This window comes from Pagrus major, chromosome 19 (assembly GCF_040436345.1).
Source record: "Pagrus major chromosome 19, Pma_NU_1.0".
NCBI classification, from domain to species: domain Eukaryota; kingdom Metazoa; phylum Chordata; class Actinopteri; order Spariformes; family Sparidae; genus Pagrus; species Pagrus major.
The window spans coordinates 14,743,797-14,762,153 of NC_133233.1; the positions used below are offsets into that span (position 1 = coordinate 14,743,797).

Consider the following 18,357-nt stretch of genomic DNA (forward strand, 5'->3'; position numbering starts at 1 on the left):
CACTGAATCAATCACAATGCAAAGCGTGGTGTAATTCAGCTGCATAAACAGGACCAAGGATTTATCATGAGATATAAGCGCAGAGGCAGAGAGATGAAGGGATGCAAGGCAGGTTTGGTTCAGCCTGGGCCAAGTGGGCCAAAACGTGAGCTCTCTCCCCTCTCATTCTCCTTTCTCTTTGGTATGACACGAAGGTCGTCGCGGGCTGTGAAGTGGACAGAGCTGTCAGTGGAGAGAGGAGCTGAGAGGGCAGCGCAGGGAGATGGGCAGGCAGGGGGGGGGGGTTCAAATAAGCCTGGGGTATTTAAGATGGAGCCACAAAGTTGAAAACGTCTTGTAAAGGGAGTGAAAGGCAGCCCTTAGACCTGAGACACCAGGAGGGAGGGAGGGAGGGAGGGATGGGTGGGCAGCCTGGAAAAGGTAATATGTGCTTTGGAGGTTGGAAATAGCTTCTAGTCACCACCTCATTGACTTTGTAACCATTTGTGAAAATTACAAAGGCTCTAAACTGGCACAATTATGTACTGTAGAGATGAAAACAAGGGTGGGAAGGAACATTACATTCCTGAGTTACATTCCTCAAGGGCAGCAGAGTAATGGCATCTCTGGGCCAGGAAATATTATGAATAAGTACGACCAAAGAGGAGCATAACACATTAGGTCACTGTCTTTAAGTCTTCTTAAACCACTTCAGGGACCTTTGGTGAGGAATAAGGAGAAAAGTACTTCTAGCTTGTGGTCGGAAAAGAAACCTACTTCCACTTTCCAAGCCTGACTCGCATGTAGAAGTCATTTTGGAGCAGACCAAAACAGCACAAAATGACTTCTGATTGCTGGGAGTGATTAAGTCTTGCGAGGTAGCGCAGACCGCTGATAGAAATCATCTTTGCCTTTTTTTAAATTCCTTATCTGTCTCTCGGCCTGCGACTGCCTCCGTAACTATATCGCGTCCTTATCTTTCTATTATCTTGTCAAAAGCTTTGCACGGCGAGTGCATCAAAATAAACGTCCGTCAGCGTCGCTGATGTATGATAAAGAACAATACCAAATGTTCTGTAAAGGAAAATTCATAACAGACTGTGTAAGCTGACAATGAAGGACACAGGCTGTAAAGGGCCCACAGCTCTGAAACTTCAGCAAGTTCAGCTCCAAGTCTGTGGGGTCCGCCGGGTGCCAGCCGGGGCAGAAACATATTAATATTTCATTTGAGGCTAAGTCTCACTCCGAACATTACGGAGAGAGAGGGGAGGCTTGTTGGCCCAGGAGTGTGGTCTCACATTGAATTTTGAAGTCATAAATGGATGTTTCAAAACTGCAGAGCGGGTGGTGCTTTAGAGGTCCTGAGAGGACAATAAATCATTCGGTCACACGTACTGTAGCTACGCCTGTGCCTCTCCGGATCAAAGAGCTCTCTCAGCATCTCTGTACCGCGTACTTGACGGCTCAAGTATGAAGTGTATGAGGAAGAGAGAAAGAACTTCTCTGTTTGAGAAGTTTTATCTATATATTGCATCATACATTTGTGATGCCACTGAGATATCTGTGAGCAGGCTATGTGACGGCTCAGCTTTACTTTACTCTCATCACCCTGGTGTAATAAAATAGTACAACAGTCTATCTCTTAAAAAAACTAATCTGTAAGAATGTAGACAAGTGATATCTATAGCCTAAGTTGAAACTGGAATAGTAGCTCTATAACGTTACTCCCACCGGTGGCTCCATGTTTGACAAAGAACACTGCAAAACTGCCCTCTACAGTGGCCCAGTGTGCAAGAAAATGTGATAAAGTGCACTAATGGGTGCCCTTAAAAAGGAGAACAAGTGATGCAGTGCCCTTTAAGGTGCCCTTCCAGTGGAGAAAACATGATAAAGTGCCTTCTACAGTGGCTACCTTTGCACAAAAACGTGATAAAGACACCCTTCCAGTGGAGAAATGGCCCTCTAGGGTGTCCTCCCAGTTGGGAAAACATGACAAAGTGCCCTCTAGGGTGCTCACCCAGTGGGGAAAACATGACAAAGTGCTTTCTACAGTGGCTAAATGTGCAAGAAAATGTGATAAAGACACCCTTCCAGTGGAGAAATAGCCCTCTAGGGTGCCCTCCCAGTGGGAAAAGCATGATAAAGTGCCCTCTAGGGTGCTCACCCAGTGGGGAAAACATGACAAACTGCCCTCTCATATTCCCTTCCAGTAGAGAAAACATGATGCAGCGCCGTATATATATATATATATATATATATATATATATATATATATATATATATATATATATATATATATATATGTGTGTGTGTGTGTGTATACATATATATATATATATATATATATATATATATATATATATATATATATATATATATATATATATATATATATATACATATATATATATAGGCTGTCCTATATGCAGGAATAGTTTCACAATAAATGTATCCCAACTTTCTGCACACTTGTATTATTAGTACTAGTTGTATGCAGCTGGTGCCCTTTTTATTTTTTGCCCTTGCCCCTCAGGCAGAGTCCCCCACTTATTTCCACTAATGAGAAAAATACACCAGTCTTTCCATTGAGAACCCATGCTGACAACTGGTAGCCTGCCATAACTGTGGTTGACAAAGAGAGAAAGAGAGTCCTCTTGTGAGCAGGAATGATACTGGTACTTCACTGGTTTATCTTTGAGAGCAGCTCAGCAGATTCCTCTTCCCTGCTGCTACACACTTTTGTACTCTGGACTAAGTTGGAGCTGCAGTTAGCTGATGTTCACTCTGCGTTAGTGTGACCAAAGCTTGCGAGAGACTGCTCTCTTGTGGTTATATTTTACGATGCAACGTGTCTGAACTTCAACAAGAGAGTAGTGCCAGATACATTTTCATCTTGAGTGGAATCTAGAGCTAAAAGAAGAAAAAAAGAAGAGAAAGAGCTTCATTGTCTGATTTTTTATAAACCTAAACAAACTCTCTTTGATTTCATGACTGAACAAACTGAACGAACAAACTGACCTTAAAGGACAACACAGTTTCATACTGTTTTACCGTGTTTATATTTGGTGGACCCTGCCACCTTTCTAGCTTCAAACAGTGTTCTGGGGACCTTATTTCCCTCTGAGAACAGCTTGTTTATTCAGTTATGGGAAAAAACAATATTTCTGAGTTTGAATTATTACCTCATTAATATTGTATTGTACTTTTCATTAATATCTGAGTTGAAATTTATACTCCCAAAACTACATACTGCCCCTTTAATGTCTTGAGTGATCTTGAGGGAAGTATTGACATTTAAAAATATATATATATATAATTTATTTTCATTATGTGTCTTATGAATGAACAAATATTGTGAAATCTGAAATGAGATATAACGAATACGTGCACAATATTTTACATTTCCATGCAACAATTTGGGGTAAAGATCTTATTTTAAACACAAACATTGATGACAACAGTCAGTAAATCTATTGCAGTATAAGGTGCAACATTTCTGTGCAATGAGGCTTAACAGCACACAGGAGGAAAGTTATATGGGACCAAGTATTTATTTCAACAATCACTTGCTGACTTCACTGACTGCATCCCGCCTGACTCCTTGGCTAACTTGCAGATGTAGGAGGAGTTGTCCCTTTGACCTTTGGCTCTCCTTCACCTGCAGCTGACTGGTGGTCCACCTGTCCCAAGGCCTCCTCCATCTCCACAGTCACCAGCATGGTCTGCTTTAATACCGCTTGGTATTTCTCATTCATCCGCTTCACTGCAGGTTCGTAGCTGTCGCACTGCACTTTAAGCTTCCTCATCTCCTCGATGAGCCTGTTTCTCTCCTGGACAACACGTTTATGCTGCATCCTGTGGAAGTCTCTGGCTTTCTGGACCCTCGCCAGTGTCTCGGCTGAAGTTGAGGCTGCCAGCCTGAGATCCTCCCGCTCCCGCCGAGCGTTTTTCAGCTCTCTGTCCAGGAGCTGGATTTCGGTGTACACGTCCGGGACCACACCGACCCGTTCTGCATCCACCAGCCCTTTCTGCACCACCTCGGTCCACTCAGTCTGAAAGCAATCAAGTGTTTCTGTCATGCCCATTTGGGGGAGAAAGCTGCGTAAGAAGTCATCCACGGCCTCAGGGCGGTGTGCTGCGTTGGCTCGGGGAGCATTGCTGTGCTTTGCCCGGCTCTGGATAGCTCTCACCGTTGCCTCCAAATCTTCTTCCCCTTCCGTCAAACTCCAGTCATCTCCAAGAGAAACTTCTTCATACTTAAAGTCATCATCACTCTCGTCCTTTTCTAGTTTTCTATCAGCAGCGCTCATGGTTTCATCTACTTCGAGGGGGAGTTTGATGTCGCTTGATGTTGCTATGACGACGATACGTCCGTTCAACGCGAGATTTCACGAGTTCACGTTCACCCAGTTCCATCAGTCACCAAGCTGTCATGGCGGACTACCGAGAGGCGCCCTTGGCCACTCGGCCAAAAACACTGGACCCAAATGAGTATTTCAATGTCTCGAAGGAGTACCGACGTGCCGAAGAGGAAAGGGCAGCAATCCGAGTGAATCTCAAGAAGCAGTATCAGATGCAGCTCAACAACCCGCACAGAAAAGAGCTCATTGTAAGTGGCTAACTGCTAGCTAGCAATGTCACCCTTGAAAATGGCTCAGCCTGCTTGCTAACGCTAACAGCTAGCATGCCAGGGCACATAAGTCACACGAACCCAATTTTACTGAAGTATAAAAATACAATATAAAAGGTCGCATATTTATGTGCATGTGTGTTCAAGCGGGGCTGGGTGGCATTAATGTTTTAAGGACGGTTTTATCTTTGACATATGGATAGTGTGTAGCATTAGCTTGCTAACTCGAGAGGAAGGTTGGTTGCTGGTGTTGATGTTTGAGCAAAGTACTGTCAGAGCGATTGGGACGCTTTCAGACAGATATAATTGCCTTGTTCCTACTTTTAGTATGACGACATGGAGCCCAGTTCAATATTTTGTCTTCAAAAACGTATGTTCTGAGAGGATTTTCATAAGGTCCATGAATGTAAGAAGTGCTACATTGTAGTTGTTGTTGAGTCTGAGTAAATGCACCCAAATGACATGACTGCTTTATACAAAATGAAATATAATGTGAGATATTTGTTACATACTTGTCCCTTTCATCCCAGCAACTAAACTAATACCACTCATAATTGATATCCACATGGTCAGAATAGAGTATGCCTCATGTAACACCAACACACAGTTGGTTTTCTCCTTGTCTGAAACTTCTAAACTTGACACACTTAATACTAATCTGTGTACTTAAACTGGCCATAGACAGGTTTTTTGCTTAATATATCATTATGAAGTGAATGTTGATTGCACAATGCATCATCTGTAATATAACAACACCATCAGCGGTATAAATCTTGCTTTCAAGATATTTTGTTCTGGGCATGAGTCTTCCAGGAAAATGAAGACTGGTTAGGAGCATGGCATGATTTTTCTCTGCTTTCAAGTCTCCGTTGTAGACTAAATGAATGGGTAAACTCACGTTTCATCCTTTGTTGTTGGTAGTTGTGACTCTGAGTGAAAACAGAAAGTGATCCGGTTGTCTTTGTGACAGTGGTGCCAACAATAATACTTGAAAACACTAGAGGTGAAAAGTTGTGTTTGCACAATAAGTTACTTAATATTGTGTGTTTGTTTTGCGTTTTGTAGTTCTGCTACTGCTTCTTATGTCTATTCTGTGCACACTGGCCTTTTTGACGACAAACGTCTTGACTTGTCATAGTGAGAAAAGCACAGGTGTTACATTAACAATAGCATTGTTTTATTCAAGTATCCCAGTAAGTCATGACGGTAAGCAAAAATGCACGATACCAGGACCCTGTAACCAAAGAAGCTGATGTCGTTGTTTCATTTTCTATTGTCACGTGGCAAAGTGTACTCTGTATCCTTTCCTGAGGTTTCTCGCTTTTATCCCTACTAATAATTTTTTTCACCTAATAAATATACTTGACATGACAACACACTATTTCCTTTGTGCTCTTCATGTCTGTGTTGTAGCAATATGATGTACATAATTGTGTGATTTTTTTTCCGGCTGCAAAGATTCAGTTTATAGAAGGCGAAATCAAAATGTAATGGCATACTTCTGTCTTTACAGGAAGACCCTGCCCTGACACGCTGGGTGCACGCACGTGCCAACCCCTACTTATACTTCAAGCCCACATTCAAGACATCGCTGCTGGGTCTGCTGTTCGGAGTTGTGCCCCTCTTTGGCCTCTATTTCATCTTCAAGACAGACAGGGTATGAGACAAGACGACCTGACCTTTCTTTGCTTGATTATTAGAGTGTTAATAAATACAGACTTGTGGCTCCAAAAGAAGAAAGTTCAATAACTACACCATCTGTTATCTATGTACTGTAGATACATCAGATAATGTTTATATTTGTACAGAAATAACCCTAACCCAAAAATACATCAAGCATGGGCACATCTGTTGATCAGAGTTCAGCCCGGTGACCTTCTTTATTCTTTACAGAGCAAGACTGACAGAAAAGAATCAAAACAGTTACAAAACAACTACAACAGACAAAAAAACAAGAATATATGCTGCACATATTGCTGCAGGTTAAAGTCCGTTGCCTCAATGAGTACCGTTGTGTTGCAGGTGTCCGAGTTGTATTCCCAATCCCTCCTGTTGACTTCTTTTATTGCATCTATTTGCTGTTTTATTGCCAAACTTGTGGTCAAAACATCAATGATTTTACTTGATATAAACACAGTATTGGCTTAAGAACACATGGGGTACTTTCACTCATGTTACAGCTCTAATATGTGTTTTATTAGCTACTCCAGTACAATTACGTTGCCATTTCAAAGAATATTTTTGCATAAAATAGTCCTGAAATGTGACACTTGGTCATGAATGGCATCGTAGATATCTGAAAAGCTATTTACGAAGATTGGGAGTCATTATTCCCTTGTATGTAGGTGTGCAGTTGATCTGGTTGTCCTTTTTTGTCACAGTTCCATTCGCATTAGAAATGAATGCGTCACTTGAAATGCTGCCTGCTTTCATTTTCCTCCCCATTGTCATGGAGATTCGCCCTCTAAATCCTCACCAACAGAAAAATCCAGAGAGAATTTGGTGCAATTGTCGCACTGCTGGGCTATCATGTTTGTCTCCCTCTCCACACCGGGAGGAAAAAAACTGCTTGAAAATCATAAAACACTCACTCATAAAGCATGCAGTTGAGAAAATGTGCTGAAGGTCAAGAGGGTGACAGTGATGTGACTTTGTTGCCATGGAACCTGTACTAACCCGTCATCTGTTTGTCGTCTGTTTTACAGGATAGGAAGGAGGCGCAGATCAAGGCTGGAACCCTCGAGCGCAAATTCAGTCTGTCGTCGTGAGCTCGGATGTACAAAAATCCATTATGTTCTAGTGATGCTAGTTCGTGTAATTATTATTATCCAAATAAAATGATATTGTCAAAAACAGTCGTGGTTTTGATTGATGAGGTGGAAGTGTGAATGATGGTAAAACAACCTGTTGTCAGTGTGTGCACAGTTCACATTCGGGCTGAAACTGATTATTTTCATTACTGTTTAACTTGGCGATTATTTTCATGTTTACTTGTTCAGTCTATGAAATGTCAAACATTTGTCAAAATGCTCATCAGAGTTCACTAGAACCCAAAGTGATGTCTTCTAATTGCTTCTTTTGTCCAACTAACAGCCGAAAAACCCAAAGACTCTTCATTTAGTATCAAAACACACAAAGAAAAGCAGCTTTACATTTAAGAAGCTGGAGCCAGCAAATGTTTGACATGTTTGATTGAAAAGTGACTGAAATTAATAATCAATTATTAAAATAGTTGGCAATTTTCTTTTGATTGACTGATGAATGCAGCTCTATTTAACATGTCCACAGACCAGGCTACTGCTGCTCAAACTAGAATTAAAGTGGCATATTAAAGGGGCTCTGGATGATCTGTGTTGTGCTGGAAGCCGGTCGTTTGTTTAAGTTAGCGGTCTCCATTTCTAAACTAAGGTTAAATAATGTTGGTCTGTTAGCGGTCGAAAACATGCTGAAAGTCACGGACACTCGCAGAAAGTCCTCCACAGAGAAATCCACAGTCCAGCAACATTAAACAATTCTTTCACAGGCAGAGACAGGGAACGTCTCGTTTTTCATATCACGTTACAATCTGCTCACGTATGGACAATACAATGACACTGACATTTGTTCTAATGGAATATCAGTCTGAAGTTTGCTAACATTAACTGCTATAAGCTACTGGTCATAACAGTATGTACAGAAACCATATATGTTGCCTGGATGTGATTTTTTTATTTTTAACACAACACAAAGAAAGAAAGCCACAGACATTGGATTGATGGATTGATGGACTGATGGTAGTGACATTTAATAGAGTGAAATTACAATGTTTTATCTTTATCTGTTTCGTACTGTTTTACTACTGTTTGCTGGGCTTCCAGTTGGGATTGAAGTGGCTGCGGAGAGATTCCCAGCACTTGTAGTAGGTCTTGTCAAGTCTCTGGCATGTTTGTAGACCCCACTTGGTCACTGCCATACTGAAGGATGACTCAAACATGAAGGCCTGAAGGAAAAGAAAGGCATGTCACAGATATAATCAGCTATGGCATTGACATGGTTTCCTGAAATCATTTTTTTTTTTTTTACCATGGTACCCTCAGCCACTCTCTCAGGCTTGAGCTCAGCATTGCTGTTCTTCTCGAAGCAGTCGCCGTCCGGGCCGTGTGGGGTCATAATGCTGTGGAGACTGGCCCCTCCAGGCTGGAAGCCCTCCTCTTTGGCTTCGTAGTGGCCGTGGATCAGACCCATGAATTCACTCATGCAGTTACCTAAAGAGACAAGCAGGTGGAGCTGTAACACAGCACTGTAATGGGTGCAGTTGTACTCAGTAGCACTAGATGGCCTTATAGGTCTGTGGTGAAAACAGACAAAAGGTGCTGTGCTGCTTCCTCAGTTGAAAGGAGTCATACAGCAGGTGAATTGTTATCACCCACTGTCTTGACACTGGTTGGGGTAAATGGACATGTCAGCTTCTGGCTGGCCTGTTTCACTCCATGATAGACTAAAACTAACCTCACTAGACGGAATTTGACAAATTAGGATCAAAATTCAGCCTTGTCTTAACCAAGCCCTCAAAAAATCATTGTTTCTGCCTTTAAGGTCTTCTCATCTCGCAAAATGTGAACAAACCATGTGAGAGGAAGGCATGTACGTGTTTGTATTATGGTCTTACGATGATAGTACGGAGGACGGAAGGTGTGGTCAGCAACACCCCACCGAGGGGGGAAGATGACAAAGTCAGCGATGGCCACACCTGGTCGTGTGGATTTGGCAGTCAGCACAGTAAAGATAGACGGATCCTAAAGACAGATCAGACATTAAGATTACATGACTAAAGGCTGAGAGTTGGAGTTAATTCACTTAAAGGTGCACTACGTAGAAGAAAAAGATTGTTTTTTTGCCTAAACAAACTAAATTAACAAACTCTTTGTTTTCATGTCTGAATAAACTGAATAAACAAACTGACCTCAAAGGACAACACAGTTTCATACCGTGTTACTTTGTTTATATTTGGCGGACCCTGCCACCTCTCTAGCTTCAAACAGTGTTCTGGGGACCTTATTTACCTCTGAGAACAGCTTGTTTATTCAGTTATGGAGAAGAGTTTGTATTATGACCTTATAATTATTATAAATATGAAAATTATGACTTCTTCTCCAATACCACACCATGCCCCTTTGAAAGCAGAAAAGCAAAAACAAATTAATTAATTATCGAAAAGTACTGTATTATACTAGAATGCGTTCGTGTCCTTCAACTCTCACCGCATGGTCGAAAGCCACACAGTTGATAACCATGAAGTTCTTCAGGTTGTATTTGTACGGTGTGTAGTTCCCATGCCAAGCCACCACATTGAACGGAGAGAAATCCTGCGTACAGAGCACAGAGCGAAACAAATGAGCCGAGTCTACCCCAGCGGCAAACACAAAAGACTTTAAATTGAGCTTTTCACAGGGAAAAAGGAATAATGAATAATGTCTTTGTAATCTTAAATTCCCAGAGAGAGTACTTCTTGACATAAAGAGAGAAAAAAACTGGTCGTAATGAAAAGGGTTGATTGTGAAGGAGGGTGTGCTTCTTTCATTCTTTCGCCTTCTTTCATTCCCCCTGTTCTTTGTGAAACGAGGCTCCAGGTATTATGGGGTAATTGGCTTCACAATCAAACTTTCCCAAACTTTGAGCATTTTGACGCTCGCGGCGGCGCAGTTATCGGGGGGGGTAGGGGGAGCGGTGGTAACAGTGGGTGCAGAGATATTTCTTTATCTTGATTGTTAAAACCACAGCAATTTTATATAGTTTCTCTGTTCTGATAATGTCAGTGCGAAAAAGACATTCAACAGCAGCTCTAAAATCAATATAGTTCATTACAACTCGAGCTGCCTCCTGAGTGACCCGCGTGCTCCTCACACACACGCTCACATACACTTCCAGCTAATACACATCGATAGTTAAACCTCGCAGACACATATGCATACACAAACATGTCTTTAAGTGAATTCACACACATTACATAACTAATAAACACTAAGAAAAAGCCTTCACTACACACACAATTTACAGTGGTTACACTACAAATGGGCCTTTGGGAAACCCAGTGCAGGTAATCTCTTGGACATTCGTCTGTGGTAACTCCACTACATTCGATTAAAATGAAGGGGAAAGTGGTGGAGAGCAAGCGCTTGCACACACATGCACACAAAACACAAACATATTGGCCCAGTCAAGCAAATAATAAGTTAATTTGAGCAATTTCAGCGCTCTGCGGGGGAACAAAACAGCAGGACCAGACGGGAGCAGCAGCATCTTCCCTGAGATGAGGCCCGCGTCCTACCCCCACCCCCCCCACCCTATTTTCTTAGCCCTGTAGCCTCGCCCTCCTGGCTCTGGCAAGGGTGGACACCAGGAAAAAGAGTGTCAGGTGCAGACAGCAGCCTCCACCTCTGACACCCAGCATATAACAGGGGGCGGATATACAAGTAGAGGCAGCGAGAGAGATAGAAAAATGTTTGTTTGGCTACAAAAAAGACACTTTCTTGCCCTTGTGTACTTCCTTCGAAGAATAATAACAGTGTGGTTTGACACGGTTTCCACGGTTACAACCCCCCAACCCCCGCCCCTGACAAACCTCTCCTCCCACCTCCTCCCCATCTCGGTAAAAAACCTCCTGTCAGACATTATGTGTCGATCCAATTATGCGCCCAACAGGACATTTCAGGAGGGGCAGGATCATTCCCTGACTGAAATACGGTGAAATTAATGCTTAACTTGGGAAAGGTTTTTCCTACAAAGCAAAGCTTCACAGGTACACTGTCTGTAACTCCAGAATGTCTTAACTAATTATGAGTGATTAAGACTCATAAGGGAGTCGAGGCGGAAACCTGCTGAATGGATAACAGCCAACGCTTTGATATTAAATCATCAGGGATGGCAATTCAATCGGCAGGAGCAGCTAATGGATCATATGCTTCACTTGGACGGTTTCCTGTTAGGCATTGTTGCGATTCAATGGTGTTAACTGAAGCGAACACATACCTAAATAGGGTAATAGGGCAGGAATGCCATATGTGTGGGCTCCTGTCATACAGTGTCTGTGTACATGTCAGTGTACTGACCCACAGAAAGCTAAATGTAACAAAAAAAACATCACCTGTTGGCAGGCGAAGAGCTTTCCTTGGTACTTGTTGATGACGGTGTAACCTGTGGCTACTTTACGATCCTCGTACCAAGCAACTGGACACAGGAAGTCTCTTGGGTTGGCCAGACCATTGGCTCCTGGGAAACACACGAACATAGTCATACAAACGCACATACTGTGTTTCTGTGCTAGCATTAGCTAATTAGCTCTAAACAAAGAACAGTTGGCGTGAATAGGAATGTCATTACTTTTGTTGTTATTTGGTCATAAACCAATATAGTATTGGACAAATTGGACCTTTTACCTAAAGATGACACATGATGAACAGTTATTGTGGTTCATCCTGAGGGGAACATGAATACTTTGCCAAGTTTCATGACAATCCATCCAATAGTTGTTGAGACACTTAACTAACAACCACAAACGTGAACTTCATGGTGACACTAAAGGAAAAGTCAGGAAATCACTAATGTCATCAAGACTCATCCACTGGGGAAAATGAATGTCTGGCAATCTATTTAAAGAGTAACTCCAACAATTTTACACAATACAGTATGTTTACAGATCTTGAGGAGTATTACTGCATATGTTAAAAAGTAGTATCAAGCCTTTTGTGGCTCCAGAAGAAGCTGCATGTAATCTGATAAATTGCCTCCACTCAGTGGCTAAGTTGCATTGTGCGTAATGTAGGTGCCAGGTTTTGAAAAGCACTCCTATAACACTGTTGGACTCATCACAGAAAGTTTCAAAAGAAATGATCAAAATTGAAACGGCAGAACCAGAGACATCACCGTCTTTATTCCATGTATTCTTCTTCCTATTCAAACCTGTCGCCTACATTACCCACAATGCAAAGTAGCCACTGAGTGACATCACTGGAGGGATTTATTAGATTACATGCAGCTTCCTCTGGAGCCATAAAAGCCTTTATACTACTTTTTTCACATATGCGGTAGTACTCCCTAAGACGTGTGAACACACTTTAATGTGTAAAATTTATAGAGTTACCTTTTAATATCTGGACCAAAATGGTGGATTGACCAACCGACTGATATTTCTATCTGTAGCTTTGCTGCTAGCGTGGCTAAAAATATGACAGACTTGGGGAGAAGGTGAGAACGATTTAAGGCAGTTATAAGAAACAGACATGAAGAGGTTGATGTGCAGATTTCAAGGAGGGATGAGTGCACCTATGGGTCCCAGGTCAGGGAGTTCAAAATGGGCTCCATAGACCTCCAGTATGTAGCCTCTGGTTTCTCCAAACACATCCACACTGAAGCGCATCCCTTGCTGGACAAAACACAAAAATAAATGGCTGTGAAGGGAAATGTAATGCCAGTGCTGTTTTGAATCAATTGTGTGATATGCTTATGGGTTCATGGACTAACACGTGTGTTGAAAATCCTGGCGGTCAGGCTCTCTGTAGCACAGACGTTTTTTCCCTGTCATTTATTTTTAAGGTCACTTTTGTGAAAGTACCAAACTACGTCTTTCTAAATATGGTAAATGGGGTGTGAGGGCAGACACACTGGTAGATTTCTGTGTGAAAACTGGGAAGATGAAAAAGATAGAGCTCACCTGGATGACACAGATCTCGTTCGGCTCGACCATCATTTTCCCAAACTCTGTGGTGATCAAGATCTCGCCCTGCTGGGGGACTAGAGAGACAAACAGAACAAAGAGAAAAGAAAATTTGAGGGAGAATAAGGACTGTGGATTGAGCTATCATTGTTCTTGTGATAGACGACAGTGAAAACATCAACAGCCCTTTTCCTCACCAATCAGAAAGTCTCCATCTGAGTTGTTGAAGCACCTGGAACAAGAAAAAAAAAAAAAACAGAGACAACTTGGAAATGAGCGTCAAAGCGTAACCAAGGATTCTGTAGCTGTTTGATATGTGAAAATGCATCTATTTGTTACATGATGGGACACATTTGCACACAAATACGTACACACCTGTCAACCATGGAGGTGTTGCAGGTGTACATGTGGATGCCTATGCCGTTGCGAGATTTGGTGTCCCCAGCACCGCAGACAGTATGCAGACCCTGCAACATACAAAATCCCAATCAGTGAACTGAGAATCTTTAATGAAAAATAATACGGAAAACAAACGAGTTGAACTCACAGCCACAAAGTCCACCTTCTTCTCTGTAGATTTGGGGATGGTGAATGGCAGCCATCGCAGCTGTGAGAGAAACCTCAGAGTCAGAATCTACATATTCACGATATACAGAGGAGACTTAAAGAATCCATATATATTTTTAACTTATCTCCTTATAATGAGCGATGAGATCCTACATGAACACATAATTCAGAGTGAAGCTACCACTGAATATGATTTGTTTTGAATGTGACTTCAACAAGTGGTCAATTCTTACATATTGCACCAACTGACAACAACTTTTCAGGGGCTCTAACAAGATTCCCAGTTTCTCTACCCGAAGCGAAGATGAAATGAGCGCTTCCTGTTGAGCCTTTATATACCTGGTTCGGGTCAGGCTCCACTTCGTTCCAGTTCTCTGTTAGGTTTCCACAGGGCACTGCGCTAAAGGGCTTATGTTTGACAGATGGCAAGATGCGGTAGAACCAGCTGGAGAAGGAAAAAGGTTACGTCAGTCTTTTTGACTCAGCTCCATATGGTCTAATAGTGATAGGTGAGCTGATTTAAATGTCAGAAACAAGTGAATACCTCCTCTTATTGGCTGGCCGCGGGCAGGTGAAGGCAGAGCCGGAGAGCTGCTCAGCATAGAGGCCATAGGGACAGACTTGAGGGTTGTTCTGTAGAGACATAGTACAGAGTACAGATATAATACTGGATGTTAAAGAGTCAATATTAAGAATTTTCACAGATATTGATGAACTAACCATTACCTAATGATTCATTAATATATTCGCTCCCAGTCTGTTATCATATAGTACTCAAAATCACACTTATTGAGGAATTACTCAACGATTCATTAACTACTAAGTCATTCCTGATTCATTCCTTATTCGCTCCTCAGTAACTACTCACATTTTTGTGTACCTTATTGTAAAGTGTTACCCAAGGAAAACAGAATCAGTGAATATATTATAGTATGAATGAATGCTAAAATGATCCCAGTGTGTGTTTTTGTGTGTTACCTGTCCCTCAGGTAGAGCTCCAGGACAGCGAGGGTCCTCAGAAGAGAGCTCATTCCCAAAACCGCTCAGGTACTGAGGGAGAAAGAGACATCCAGCACTCAAGTTGAGCCAAGTTAAAGTAAAAAATAAATGAAAGCACATGTAAACACCACGCGGCTTCATTGTAATGCAGGATAAATGTGTTCATGCTGGTTATAATTAAATTTGAAGGCTTGTCATTAAGGCTTGTCTTTTTGTTAATTGTTGTCATATTGATTCACATTAGATCTATGATAAAACAAACTGCTGTTGTGCCAAATTTCCCCCCCTCGCAGGCATCCATTACTTTTGTGTTATTGCGTTGCAGACTAATTGCGCACAGTACGTTTTGGTCAATATTTCAATTATGATGGCATTATTATTCTACTATCCGTCTACACTGGCGCTGATCACCGGCAGCCATGTCTGCATAGACAAACACAAACTTGACACGATGTGAAGAAATGTTGCTGAGTCACTGTTGGTCTGCAAAAAAGCGCGCTCACAGGCATGGATGGGTTCCATATGTGCGCGTTCATGCGCCTCAGTGCGTTTTTGAGGCTCCAGTTTTATGCCTCACGAAGAGTTGTTATGTAAAGTCGGATTTAATTCAATTTAATGAGACGTTTTTAGTGTCAGAGCAGCAAAGACACTTGGAACAAAGTTGAAAACGCACGAGCTGTCAGTCAAAATAAGTCATTAAGTCACGTTCATTCTTAAAATTCTGCTGGGTGAAGCTTTTGCCAAAGAGCTGACTAATCTTCCCTTGTCCCTAATGCTTTAGGTTATAGATATATGGATATTTCAGATGATAAACTCCAGTGAAATAATGTAATATCCACTGGGATTAATGGTTTGGAGGTTGGGAACTAACTTTCAATGTTTGCTGGAAAATACACGAATGTAAAATGTTTTTTAAAAATATATATCGCAATGACGATTTTCCACTTAAATATTGTTGATTGGTGAAGCTGTAGAAACTTCTCAGACCGCATCTGGGCAGCTGCTGAATGCAGCGCTCTGATTGGTCGCGGGCAACGCCTCCTATCAGTCAGCCTGTCTGCTTGTGTTAGAGTTAATGATGACTCCATGCACCTTTTAACTTCGCGTATTTCTGCTCCAAGATGTAAATGATCTATTCCTGCACTTTGCTCTTTATTTTTTCGTCCATGCAAACTTTCACCAAGTTACACTTATCTGACACTTTTAAGGCTTGGCAGAAACGCAGATCATAACAACCAGGGAATGAACATTTCTAACAATATAGTGTTGGATAAAGTAAACGCTTACCTTGAGTCCAGCCATCGTGCTGTCAGTTAAAGCTGTTCAAAGCGTTTCAGTGGTTACAAATTAACTTGCAGCTGTCCGGACTCTTTACGCATTGTCCTCGACCAAAATCCACTGCAGGGCGCATGCATGCCGCTTTATGAACTGGGAGGAAAAAAGGGGGTTGGATTTATTCTCTTTCTCAATCTGGTTTTAATTAGGCCTTGACTTCGTGACGCAACAGTACCAGGGTCTCATGCAAAGTGGAGAGGATGGGTCAGGTGGCCAAAATGTGCGCAAACAAGGAAAAGTCGCTGCCAAGACAAACAAGAACTAAGTCTAAAAGCTTTGAGAGCAACACACAGGTAACAACCAGGGCATATTTCATACAGTTAACTAGTGAAGGACAGGCTGTGACTCAGGTTATGGTTTCTATGGTGACAGACAGCTGTAATGCTGACATGAACTTTTAGCCAAATGCTGATGAAGGGATGCTTGAGTATCATTAACCAACTATAATAGAAATCAGATCTGTAAGTTAAAACGAAGTTAAGAAAAATAGCAGCTTATAAACGATGGTGTAACAGACAGCATTAGTCTGTTATAGTCACTTTAATCTTGTTCAAATGGCTGTGACCTCATATAGACCTGCTTGTGTAAACAATGGTGTCGTGCACATCCTCACGTCCTGCAAAAACAAACCTCTAGACAAAAAAAAGTAAAAAGTAGAGTCTGCAATATACGCTCCAAAAATTAGTGGAGTACTTCTTCTGTGGACCAGTGGTGGATGAAGCACTGCATTCAGAATGTTACTTCAGTATTAAGCATCATCAGCAAAATGTACTTGGAGTATCAAAAGTAAAAGTACTAATTCTGCAGAAAAATGGTTCCTGATAGTGTTTTACAACTCTATCGGGTGCTTTTATTAAAGCAATATTATGTAGAAATTGACATTTTGTGTGATTTGGCACTTAATCTTTAAGTTTATCAGAAAAAATCCAATTCACAATCAACAACTTTGGAGATGCATGTTTTTGTTGAACAGGAAAGGTATGAAAAAGATGTAATCTGAAAATTAACAAGTAAATAAGGCTGTTAGTGCTGTGGAGTAAAAGGTATAATATTTACCTCTGCTATGTATAAAACTGCATAAAATGGAAATACTAAAGCAAAGTGGAAGTACCTTGAATTAATACGTAACTATAGCACTTAAGTAAATGTACTTTGTTACTTTTCCCCACTGCTGAAAGCAAAGTGAAATGTTTCCACTGCCGTGGAGGCGAACATGCCACGTGACTGAGCGCCGGGGCCACCGTCTCTCTACATTTACTGCTCCACTGGTTCATCAAGTTGCCCTTAATTTTATCATGTTTAACTCACGCTGAGTTACTGTTTTATTTAAAGTGAGTTATCATTCCTGTACAGCTGCATAATTAATTGACTTCTGTTAAAACCGGCATAATACAGCAGATAACCTCTGCATGCTGCAGCGAGCAATTCATTCTCGACATGAACAACAGCAAAAGGCCTCGGAAAGGCCTATACATTACTTTACGCAAAATTTATTCAGTTCATTTCTTGAAATAGATGGTCAAACGAGGGGTACCTAATGTCCCCCGTGCAGCATGTATCAAAAAGAATCAATTTCGCCTCTCTCATCCTTGCCTCGCTTCCCCTCTTGTCTATTTCTTTTCTTTTTGGGAGGTGTTGGGGAAGGGTAAATGATGGCAATTCTCATAGCGAGGCGCAAATAAACTCGCCGCGGCAGAAGTAACTGTTCTCCGGCGAGGCGTGCAGTCAGGCCCGGGCCCCCCGCTGGCAGCCAGTCAGGGTGCTGTGCCAAAGACGAGAAAGCCCAATGGCAGGAAAATATCACGTCCCAGTCTCCGGAAATTGATCTGCTCCTTGCATGGAGAAAGAAAATGAGCGATTTTAATTTCATCCCCGAGTCTGATGATAGAATTCTAGAGTATTTGGGTCCAATCCGGATGGTGCCTGTGTGTTTTAAGAGAGGCAGGAATAGCTGGAGACGGGGGAGAGGAGACTGTTGTTGCCTACTGACAGTTATATCTATGCATGCGTAAGTGGGCCATAAATGCTTTGTTATTAGATGCCTGCTGAAGTCAATGGCTTGATGGTAAATGGTACACTCACCTGGCACAGTCTCTCCCCATATGCATAAACAAGCAATCTCTCTCTCTCTCTCTCTCTCTCTCTCTCTCACTCT

General features: G+C 41.8%; 2 protein-coding genes across 3 annotated transcripts; one reads left to right on the forward strand and one right to left on the reverse strand.

The window, feature by feature from the left end:
- The first annotated feature begins 4,388 nt into the window (after positions 1–4,388).
- On the forward strand, positions 4,389–7,464 carry ndufb4 (NADH:ubiquinone oxidoreductase subunit B4). 2 transcript variants are annotated; one of them, XM_073488897.1, is made up of 3 exons: positions 4,389–4,588; positions 6,123–6,266; positions 7,315–7,464. In XM_073488897.1, the coding sequence occupies exons 1-3, from the start codon at positions 4,412–4,414 to the stop codon at positions 7,375–7,377; spliced, it is 384 nt and encodes a 127-aa protein (XP_073344998.1). In that variant the 5' UTR covers positions 4,389–4,411; the 3' UTR covers positions 7,378–7,464. The 2 variants fall into 2 exon arrangements, with proteins under 2 accessions (XP_073344998.1, XP_073345000.1); XM_073488899.1 differs by lacking the exon at positions 7,315–7,464 and having other exon boundaries at positions 6,123–6,272.
- Positions 7,465–8,368: 904 nt separating this feature from the next.
- Positions 8,369–16,300, reverse strand: hgd (homogentisate 1,2-dioxygenase). Its single transcript, XM_073488896.1, has 14 exons — positions 16,155–16,300; positions 14,847–14,918; positions 14,413–14,501; positions 14,208–14,313; positions 13,849–13,908; positions 13,677–13,768; positions 13,499–13,533; positions 13,299–13,378; positions 12,911–13,010; positions 11,733–11,857; positions 9,850–9,954; positions 9,258–9,384; positions 8,672–8,853; positions 8,369–8,588 (listed from the first exon to the last, which is right to left on the reverse strand). Exons 1-14 carry the CDS (start codon positions 16,167–16,169, stop codon positions 8,445–8,447), a joined length of 1,332 nt encoding a protein of 443 aa, XP_073344997.1. The 5' UTR covers positions 16,170–16,300; the 3' UTR covers positions 8,369–8,444.
- Positions 16,301–18,357: the final 2,057 nt, after the last annotated feature.

Coding starts and splice junctions, on each gene's coding strand:
- hgd (XM_073488896.1), bottom strand. Junction 13,534..13,676: donor AACACCTCCATGGTTGACAG/GTGTGTACGTAT, acceptor TTCTTGTTCCAG/GTGCTTCAACAACTCAGATG. Junction 9,955..11,732: donor AGCTCTTCGCCTGCCAACAG/GTGATGTTTTTT, acceptor CTCTGTACGCAG/GATTTCTCTCCGTTCAATGT.
- ndufb4 (XM_073488897.1), top strand. CDS start 4,412: ATGGCGGACTACCGAGAGGCGCCCTTGGCCACTCGGCCAAAAACACTG. Junction 4,589..6,122: donor CGCACAGAAAAGAGCTCATT/GTAAGTGGCTAA, acceptor CTGTCTTTACAG/GAAGACCCTGCCCTGACACG. Junction 6,267..7,314: donor TCATCTTCAAGACAGACAGG/GTATGAGACAAG, acceptor TCTGTTTTACAG/GATAGGAAGGAGGCGCAGAT.